The sequence below is a fragment of the Pteropus medius genome, unplaced genomic scaffold (genome assembly GCF_902729225.1).
Source record: "Pteropus medius unplaced genomic scaffold, Ma_sr-lr_union100, whole genome shotgun sequence".
NCBI classification, from domain to species: domain Eukaryota; kingdom Metazoa; phylum Chordata; class Mammalia; order Chiroptera; family Pteropodidae; genus Pteropus; species Pteropus medius.
This window is the reverse complement of record NW_024350319.1, coordinates 24,966,913-24,978,246: the sequence shown is the minus strand read 5'-3', so window position 1 is coordinate 24,978,246 and position 11,334 is coordinate 24,966,913. Positions and strand designations below refer to the sequence as shown.

Here is an 11,334-nt window from a genome sequence, read left to right as displayed (position 1 = left end):
ATTCTAAATGAAGTTGACAAGTACCTGGTAATTTGAGATTTCTGCCTGATAAACAATTTAGACATCCATTTATAAATTATTCTTAAATTCGGAGCCACGGCAAAACAGCTACTCCAAAACTGTAAACTTAGTTGCCAATGGTTTTGGGAATGGAGAATTTGGCTTTGGGCAGACTCTGCTCTGGGAGGAATTACTTCCATTATTTGAATATAAGTTGAGAGGGTGGCCCCAAAGTAATCTGTGATGTTAAAGTGCTGCATGGTAAATAAATACATATTTTTATTTTAAAAACAATCCATTTGGGATATTTTCAGCCTCTTGTGGTGATTTGTTGTATTTGTGAAGGACTGGTAACAACTCTGGTTCCCAAACATCTTCATCATTAAGTGTAGGGAGTCTTGCAGCTATCGATCTCTATATATCCCCATAAATTCACAGTGCACACTAGTATATTGAAAGCCTTGAGATCCTGTGGTTGAGAAGTCTGTTTTAACTTGAAGAAAGCCTTACACTAAATTAGTTGTCCATGGAGCCACTAACACTTTAAGGAACACTGGGAAATGCTGGTCTGAACCATTGGTTCTCAAATGTTTTTTTATCTTAGGACCCTTTTATATTCTTAAATTACCGAAGACCCCAAAAAGCTTTTGTTTATGAGTTATATATACCAATATTTTCCATATTAGAAGTCAGACACATTTAAAAAAGATATTTATTACCTCGGACTTCTACTTATAGCCAAGTTAAAATAACAGGGACTAGATTTACCCTCTCACTTGAAACAATCAAAACCACAAATTACATTGAAAAAATATGGTGGTTTTTGTGACACTGGACAATAGACAACAAAGGACAATAATGGGGAAAATGAGATCAGTCTTAGGATTAGTGTCTACTGCTTTGAAAGTTTCCAAACTAAAGGAAGGAGGGAGAACACAGGTGGGACTGGAAGGCACCCTGACTTAAGGAGATAGAGCCGAGAATCCAGAGGGACTAAGGTGGCTAGAGTTGGAGGGACAACAGAGCTGCCCAGAGGAAAAAAACTCCAGAAATAAGCAGAGAACATCCCAACCCCCAGCTTGCGAGTCTTCATGTGAGGTTACTAACTACCCAAGACTGGGGAAAAGCCATCTGAAAGACACAGGGAAGTGTCTGGTGTTCATATGTAGCCAGGAATAGTGCCCGTTCCTACCAGTGAGATTGGAAAACCTGATTCACGGGGCTTTGGATGGAGTGAGTACACAAGTCTTGCCTCACTAATGGGGCCCAATTAACCCTAAACTGAACACTGCTCTGGTCCTGCCTAACAAATCTTGGTTAACAGCAAAGCCTGAAAGGATCATTGTTTCCAAATAACTGCATCCTAGAATGAAGCTCTGGAATTTTTATAGGAACACAGTAATATCTAGTATTCAGTTCATAGTGTCTGGCATCATCATGTCACCCAATCAAAAACTATCAGGCATTAAAGAAGCAGGAATACGATCCATAAAGAGGGAGAAAAATCTATCAAAACCAACCAAGACCTGACAGATGTGAAAATTAGCAGGTAAGGATATTAAAATTAATTATAATTGTACTCCATATTTTCAAAAAGTACATATGTGGAAAATATAAAAACAGTCCAAATCAGATATTGTAAGCAAAAACTATAAGTGGAAGATGAAAAATACACTGAATGGTATTAATGGCACACAATGCAGAAAAAATTTAAGTGAACTTAAAGACATAAAAACTATCCAAAATAAACAATGGGAAAAATAGAGAAGTTAAAAAGTGAATGGATCGATGAGCTGTAGGACAATCTCAGGTGGCCAAATATATGTAAAGTTTCTTGAAAGAGAAGAAAATATTTCCAAATTTGATGAAAACAAATCTACAGATCCAAGAAGCAGCGGCGGGAGCAAGAGGCTTTCTAATGCTTTAAATGGAAATGGTCTCTCTCTCTGCGTGCTAGAAACATTACTATCTATTACTAAAAAGTATTTTTCGATCCAAGTAAGTTCTGATGGCAGACATATTCTGGTTAAATTTATGTGAGCAAAACATTTGTGGTCCAAAGGCAATGCGTTTAAGAGACATGGCTGAGACATCTTGAGTTTGTGACTTAGCTGACCAACATCACGGGACATTCTGAATATTCCACTTGGAATTACAGATTTTCCTATTTTAAGACACAAAGATATTTAATAGAAACCTCTTATACCAAGAACTTTATGAAACTGAAGGTTTACTTTCTGACAAGAAGCTAAGATTTCTTGTCCTGGTATGTACCACTTGTTTCCAATATCTCTATAAACTCTTACAACCAGACATCCATATCATAGCTACAATATATCAATCTAAGAAGGATTTGGGGAGAGGAGGCATCTGATCCACACAACTAGACAATGAAGAAAACAAAAGTACTTAACTGGAATGAAAACTGATGGCTTGCTGTAGAATTTGCTTTATTTTATACCTTGTGCAAATGATAATTACTGGAGCTCTACATATCATTGGAGGCATTACTTTCAATATTATAAAACAATTATGAAATGAGTACTAAATCCAATATGAAAATATTTAATACCACTGAGTTCTCAATTAAACCATAGACGATCATGTGAACAACAGGAAATGGTTCCTTCATAATTTGTCTTTTTGAAATTTCCAAATAAAAAAGATTTCTCATTCATTGCTTCTCAAGTAACTAATATCGACGTTTGGTAGGTTTCATTTTTCCATATTTTACTACACTGTCTTTAGACGTACTCATATTTAAAACTTGAAGATTCATACAGTCTCTGAGGATCCTAATTAACTCCATGGAATCCAAAATTCTTAGAGAAAAATTCTTTATTAAAAAAAATATTAATTACACAAATACACAAAATTGGGGTTGTTTTAGAATACCATCACCACCTTTTACTTGCCAATTTCTCCAATCCTGCAACTTGAATCCTAGTTAACTCAGATATAAATGTATAATCTTTTCATATCATATGTACCACTACCAGTGTTTCATCAATTTCTTGAAATGAATCGAGCGAAATAATAAGCACACATTTAAGAGTCAATATTTATTCTGATTAATATTTTACAAAATTTTGACAGGTTTAATTTATGTAAGGAGAGCTAATTTATTAAACACTTTACAGGTTTTTCTTTCCACAGAGTAACACAGTAAGTAGCAAAATAATACTTGGCACAGTTATAAATAAAGAAAATATAAAATAAAAATATCCATAGTATAAGTAAAAGGATGCCGTTTTACGCCTACTGATATTGCAAATAAACTCCTGGGAACCATAAAAATATGAAGGAAAAAAAACTCAAAAGAAGAAATTCATGTTCAGAGCTGAGAAACAAGTTCCTATTTGCTAAATGTATCCAATTAAGCCAATATGAAGTATTCCCCAAAGGGTCACCACATACACAGCTTTAGAACTGGGTTAAGCTGGTTCTACACACAAGACCTACAGACAACTAAACAGAGGGCACACTGCTGCATAGTTGGCTCCTGATCATCTGACCATTTCTGAGTTATAGATTTCACTGGTACTATGGGATGATTAGTACTAAAGCTTTAACATTGCTAATATTTTCCATGTAATTTATATGCCTAGAGGTTTTTTTTTTTAATTTAACAGAAAAAAACATCTCTTCTGCACTGAAATGAATATTGTACCACAAAGAAAGAACATGGTAACAACACTCTTATGCAAACTGAGAAAACCACTATTCTATTTGACTGTTAATAAAAATGTATTCAATAAAAATTGCAACTGAGTCTCCATACGAAGTGGCTCAAAATACAAAAAATTAAAACAAATTCTAGCCTTTTATAAATAACTTTGAATTTAAAAATTATCTAAAATTTCTCCCAATTAGTAGTCAAAACTAGCAGAGACATTTGTAAAGTTAACCAGTTTTTTACACTCTATGACAAAATGGCACAATGCTATTGCCACTCCACACCCATCTCTTCCCTTTTCAAAAATAAAGTACATATGCCAATGTTCTAATATTAAAACACTCACATATACTAAGGGTAATCTTTTTGATATGTGACTTGTGGTCAAAAAACTACTATATAAAAATGGTACTTGGAAATACTGAACATCAACTATATACATTTTCACTGCTCCTCTTACTAAGGCAAGGGGCGGGTATACCACTAGATTGCTTTAATGCCTGTAATCTGCATCTTACAGGGAATACTAATTTTACCAAGCATCAGACATGCAGTGAACTTGCAGGGTATAATGCCTATTAACAGCAATACTGAACATCACTAGAAGCTCATTAGTTATCTCCCTTTTTTTGGTTGGATAAAATGAAATGAGCAGCTTTAAACACACTAACACATACAGACACAAAGAAAAACTATTTGATAAATTATTTATATACAGATACACAATCTTTACACTGGTCTAGGATCTGTCGTCGGTCTGACCACCCTTTCCCCACCCTCCCCTAGCCCATTCCCTCTCACAGATTTCCCACAGGTTGCTCGAACCACAGTTTGCTACAGCACTTAAGAGGACTAAACCAAGTCTCACTCTGTAAACAATATTTATGAAAGGAGTAACAAATAGTTCACTGTGAGTATAAAAATGCTGCAACAAAAATTGATCAGTGCATCACGTTTAACAATAAGAAAATCTTTCTGAAATTGTGTCAAACATTAACAAATTTCAAAACATTAAATATTGAGAAAATTAAAATACCATTGGGGGTTGAACTGTTAGGTCATATTTTTAAAATCAGAATATACCATTAGCTTTTTTAAAATTCACATTGCTATGTACAGAGATCATGCTCTATCTTTAGCCAAACTCCATTATTTTGTCTATAATTTATTTTGCAGTTCAGAATTTAAAAAGTATATCCATTTCTATTACTGAGAATTTTGCAATAACTTATTCTGCCTTTTCTTGAAAATACCTCAACTCTTAAAAATTGGACTGTTCACACATCAAATTAAATTCTAATTTATGCTTTACTGGACAGTATGTGCTAGTATACATTCTATGAGGTGTATCATGCACTTAGTAGGGCTTTTAAGTTTGAACAAAATAACATGACTTACTATACTCATGCAAGTGCTTTATTATCAGACCATAAAACCTCAAAGCAAGGTTACTACAAATTATTTCACTGAACTAGAAATATATCAGCACTGCAACTGCTGATAGCAATAAAATATTGTTAGCACATTTTTTTGTGAACATTATTTTCTCGTGCCTTTGAAGACACATTACAGAATCCCTAAGAAAACCACATGATTTTCATTACAGTATTTACATGTACATTCTAAAAGGTACATAATACTAGTCTGAATCAATTTAAGACAACTCTCATGGAATTAAATGCAATACTATTAGTAGATTGCATCATAAAATTTGGCCATATACCATAAATTTAGTTTTAGCTAGACTCTAACATTTCTGCTTAGTATACCATATCTGTCAACAGAATAAGTTTACACTTTTTTCATGAAAAATGTTATGAGAACAAAACCAAAAAGTTGAGTATGTTGTGAATTCCCACCTTAAGATGTTTACTCTTCCCAGAAGTGGCAGTGTGTTCTGTCCATGTTTACTTTTGTTAATAAAAGTGTTGAAAAAAAGACTGAAAAATTTGCCGTTAGCCCTACATATAGCATGCTGTTGTTCAAAGGATGTGGATTCTAGTGTGAGAGAGACACGGACAGACACAATCTCCAGGCACCACTCAGCAATATGCTTCGTATGATAAAGATATTTCTACACGAGCTGGTACCCAGATCCAGATATTTGGTCATATTCTATTGTATACTGCCTGGTCCAGTCCACGATAACAGGACGAAAGAGGCCACAGCATCGAAATTCAAAGAAGTCTATAATATTCCTTACACATCCATGGCTAAACCACCCCCACCAAAAGAAAAGAGAAAAAGAAAAAGTCTATTAGTACAATTATTTAATATATGAGTTTAATATAATTTTGATGTTAAATATATTTTTCTTCTAAACTTAAAAACTCAGGTTACTTGCCAAAAAGGACTTGTTTATAACTATACAAAATATTTACTCATTCATGTTTCTTCACAGCTTGGCCAACTCTGGTTTTTCTTTTCTCTTTTGCTAACTTAATGGGTTACACAATTATATTTTAAAGTTATTCAAATTTGTATTTCATTCCTGTGTCACATGTCATTTTTGATAAAACCTTTCCTTGATTGATGGCTCTTTGGCAAGGAGACAAACTATATCCAAAATTGAGAAAGTAAAAGACAAAATAATTACAACAACATGAATTTGGCAGTATACCTAAAAGTAACAATGTAAAAAACAGAATTGTCCAGGATAAGTTCAGGGAATTTTAGGACTTTAAGAACATCTTTGGAAAAGTAGTCAGTTTTACATCTTATATAATTACTGTGCCTATGGGAAAATTCTCAAAACTACCCAATTTTTGCTTTAATTAAACGTTTGCTTGATTTCCAGAACCATGCAATAATTAATAGCACTGCAAAAGCTTGAACGTGGTAGGCAAGTAACTTGAATAAAACTCCAAGTTCTAAAAATTTCATATAATTAGGAAACTACTGTTTCTTAGCATCAAACTGAATTCAAATTTTAAAAATGTATATATATAAAAATAGAACAGTCTCTTTAATGGTGTCGGAGAAACTGGATAACCATATGCAAAAAAAAGAAAAAAATGAAAGTGGACCACTACCTTACTCCATACACAAAAATTAAGCTAAAAGGAATTAAAGACTTGAACATAAGACCTGAAACCATAAAACTCCTAGAAGAAAACATAGGCGGTAAGCTCCCTGACATTGGTCTTCGTGATGATTTTTTGAATCTGACAACAAAAGCAAAAGTAACAAAAGCAAAAATAATAATTGGAATTACATCAAACTAAAAAGCTTCTGCACAGCAAAGGAAACCATAACAAAATGAAAAGGCAACTCACTGAATGATGAAATATTAGCAAATCATACATCTGATTAGGGATTAATATCCAAAATATATAAAGAACTCTTACAACTCAATAGCGAAAAACGAAATAAACAAAAGAAAACAAAAAAACAATCCACTAAAAAATAGGCAGAAATTCTGAATAAATATTTTTCTGAAAACATACAAATTGCCATCAGGTACATGAAAAAATGCTGAAGATCTTTAATCATCAGAGAAATGCAAATCAAAACCTCACATCTTTTAGAATGACTTATCAAAAAGACTAAAAATAATAAGTGTTATTTAGTGAGGCAGTGGACAAAAGGGAACCCTTAAGCACTACTGGTAGGATTGTAAATTAGCGCAGCCACTATGGAAAACATCATGGAGATTCCTCAAAAATTAAAAATAGAACTATTATATGACCCATATGACCCAGCAATTCCATTTATGGGTAATTACCAAAAGAAAATAAAAATACTAACTTGAGAAGATAAATGCGCCTCCATGGTCATTGCAGCATTATCTACACTAACCAAGATATAGAAACAACCTAAGTGTCCATTGATGGATGAATGGATAAAGAAAATGTAGCATGCATATACACATACAAACACTGGAATATTATTCAGCCATAAAAAAGAAGGGAATCTTGCCATTTGTAACAACATGGATGGACCTGAGGGCATTATGGTAAATAAAATAAGTCAGACAGAGAAAGGCAAATACCATATGATCTCACTTCTTTCTGGAATCTAAACAAACAAACAAACAAAAACCAAGCTCATAGATAGAGAACAGTTTGGTGGTTGTCGTAGGTAAGAGGTGGGGGGGTGGGTGGAGGTGAAATGGGTGAAAGCGGTCAAACAGTACAAATTTTCACTTATAAAATAAATAAGTAATGGGTATATAATATACAATATGGTGACTATGGTTAATAATACTGGGCTGCATCTTTGAAAGCTGCTAAAAGTGTAGATCTTAAAAGTTCTCATCACAGAAAAAAATATTTTTTTAACTATGTATGGTGACAAGTATTAACTAGACTTACTGCAGTGATCATTTTGCAATGTATACAAAAATGATTATGTTGTACACCTAAAATTAATATAGTGTTATATGTCAATTTTACCTTAAAAATATATAAAACTAGGCATGTTAGGATTTTTCTATCATTTGGGGGAAATAAATAATTCTCACTGAAAAGTAGCTGCCCTACAGTCTGGAAAATTTCTCTAAATATGAATTTCCATTAACTGTATTTTTAAAAATCTTATTTTGCTTATCTGGATAACATTCATTTTTTAATGAAAATTTGTAAATTGAGTGAAAGGTTAAAGAACAAATACTAAATGTTAGTAGGTCAATAAAATCCAAATTGTGCAATTAAGAAAAAAAGAATCACAAATTTAGAAACAATTAATGTAGTGAATTCTAAAGTTATGATAAACTAACCAGTGCTATGTCTGGTAGAAATCTAGAATTCAATAGGATTTTTAAGCTATTTTACATATTGCTAAGTAAAAGAAATATTTCTTGTTTAATATCCTATTGCCATACCTAAAGAAAACACTTCTCTTTGATATACTCACTAGAAAACTGCTGAGTCTGGTTTAGTAGGAAATTTATATGCCAAGGGAAAATATTAAATTCATAAATATGTACGTACTTGAATGGACTTTCAATAGATGTTGTTGTGACTTTAAAGTGCTTGTATCTTCTGGCATTCATTCTTTCATTTGTAGTAATACCTAAACATGATATCTAAGAGATAAGGGAAAGCAAACCATTAACTCTCTCAATATTTAATATAAAATAAGTTAATTCTCAAGAGGACCAAGACAGAGAGAAAAACGATGAAGCCTGTTTTTGGTTTTCCATTAGGAGATCATTAAGCTAGTTTACATGACATCATTTGACTCCATGAAAATTAGCTAGTTAAATGGGGAAAATATTTAAAAACAGGTTACTTGGCATTCTACACACATGGAGAGATGGACACTGTGTACACAGACCACCTCTCCATCAGCCCCTTTAAGAATAAGCTTTTTAAAAAAGTCCTTAATTTAAAAAAAGACTCAAATAAATACTGGTATCTGTGGGTAATAAAACATTACTATTAAAATGAAAACAAAATTAGTGGCATCATCAATCTAAGCTCACAAATATACTCAATTGGATGTATCTGAATCAGGGAAAACAGAAATAAAGAGTTCTGTCAAGAGTGGTATCCAAAGTCAAAAGTTCGTAATATGAGAAGAAGGAGAAGAGGAGGAAGGAAAAAGAGACAGAAAGGAAAAGTAAATTAAAATTTTAATTCTTGAAAAGAGAGGTTAGAAAGAGAATACATTATCATCTTTTAAGCAAGAAGTGAATTTTTAAAGAGTTTCCAGTTAGCACAGTGAAGAATAAATAATGCATTTGTGAATACCTGGTACATCTGACACATGAGTAATACAGCCACCCACATGAAATGAAAAACACTGTTCAGAAACATCCAAAACATCCAAGGTGAACATGTGGCAATTTGAGTAATATATGTCCAAAATCCATCCTTGGTGTAAGTGGTCTCACAATGGAGTCCCCAGTCTAAAATGAAAACAGAAGTACTCATATTTACTCAAATATCATCCAAGCACCCTGTGTAGGTATTTGTGGTAGGCACCACTTAAAAAACATGATCTAATAAGAGTCTAGCTTTAATTAATGGCTTTCAATGCAATTTTTTTATACTCTTAAATAATCTCCTTCTACATTAGTGAAAAACATATCAAAAACAGTGATAGAAAAAGCAGCAGCCAGTCTTAAAAAAAAAACTATAACAACATATAGTTTTTATTTGATGCGTATTACATACATATGTTTGAGGGCATAGTCTCCTTTTTCATTAGGGGAATAACAGAGATTATTCTTAATATCTGTGGAAGTAGGAGGACCAGGAAATCATCCTTCTGAGACTTATTTTTAAGCTAGAATTTAATATATCTTTATGCTAAGTGCTACTAAGTCCTAAAAGCATAGTAACAAATACCTTCATTTAAATTATGACCTCAATACAATGAAAAAACCCCCCAAAACTCTAAAATACTAAACTCATATGACAAGTCAACGACAACTTATTCTTAAAAGAGTAATTCTAATATCTTTTAATATTCACTAATAGGCAATAATTATACCTGACTTTTCAAAATATTTCAAGTTCTGGGAAACTTAACTTCAACTATATTTTCCTACTTGGTAAGAAAGAGTAACTAGCACAATCATAAAATCTATAAACTACCAGAGTAAAGCAAGTCATGTGAAAGATGTTGGTGTATTTTACCCAGAAGTTTTTCAAACGCTACTAAGCCAACATGTTTTTCAGGGGACACACATTATTAGAAGGTAGTTAACTGACAATTCTGTTGCCTACACTGTATGTTGAACTTGTTCCATAGTTCTATTATCTAATTTTTTCTGTATACTTCATTGCATTGAGATGCCCCAAACGATAATTTTGTTAAAACTTTTGTCATTATATTTTTTGTTAATATGGTAAACATGAATATGCAAACACTTATGTTTTAAGAAGAGAAAAAACTAATTGTACTCACAAGAAATACAACCATAAATCATCCAGCAGATCATAAAAAGCAAGAAGAATAGGTAGCCCATAAAGTACCTATGGTTGCCTGCACCTAAAGAACAACAAAGGAGCAGTTTTTTTCAGCTAGGAAAAAAAAACAACTGGAAATATTCTGTGGAGGGGTGGGTAGAGTAGGGGGGATTGCCGTGAAAGGTACAACAGAACTTAGACAATAATCACATACATTAGTATTTTAGAAAATGTTCTTCAAAAAAAATGTTTTAATAGTCTTAAAATAAGAATGCTTGTAATTACACACAAAAATGTGATGACTGCAATAATATTCATTCTGAAGGCAAGAGTCCCAATGAACCAAATTAAATAAGAATTCTGAGCTTTAATCCTACTGTGTGCTTTGTGATGTTTAAAATAACCCTATTTTAGCTTTAGTTTTATAAACTTTATAATGCAACTTTCCAAAGGCTTCCCCCCAAGAAAGTCACACAATTTTTATAATGTTTCCCTGATGTTACCTCTTAAAATTCCCAGAGCCATCTCTCAGATCACTTAGTCTATCAGACTATACCATTCTTGAACAATGAGGTATGTAGAGTTCTTATCCATCATTCCTCTCTGCCTCTGTACTAATATCCTTTCAAATATTTTTACCTTTTCTCTAGTATAACTAAAATTCAAAATTATTTAATATGAGTCTTCTCAAAAAACTAAAAAACAATACTATCTGCCTCCTTCTCGATTTCACTATTCTCCAGTGGAGAAAACAGAAAAGAGTAGGGACCAGAAAAAAATGATAGAGAAATTATATCAATA

General features: G+C 32.7%; 1 protein-coding gene across 3 annotated transcripts in view; it reads right to left on the bottom strand.

The window, feature by feature from the left end:
* Positions 1–3,043: 3,043 nt before the first annotated feature.
* The window catches only part of ZDHHC17 (zDHHC palmitoyltransferase 17), a 79,041-nt gene continuing 70,750 nt past the window's right edge, over positions 3,044–11,334 (bottom strand). Inside the window, exons 14-17 of one of the 3 annotated variants that reach the window (XM_039838896.1) lie at positions 10,532–10,615; positions 9,370–9,527; positions 8,608–8,702; positions 3,044–5,889 (exon numbers count right to left, since the gene is read on the bottom strand). In XM_039838896.1, coding sequence (XP_039694830.1) covers positions 5,751–5,889; positions 8,608–8,702; positions 9,370–9,527; positions 10,532–10,615 — 476 coding nt within the window. In that variant the 3' untranslated portion in view covers positions 3,044–5,750. Of the gene's footprint in view, positions 5,905–5,929; positions 6,233–8,607; positions 8,703–9,369; positions 9,528–10,531; positions 10,616–11,334 lie in introns of those variants that run through there. The other 2 variants (XM_039838895.1, XM_039838897.1) reach the window with 2 other exon arrangements.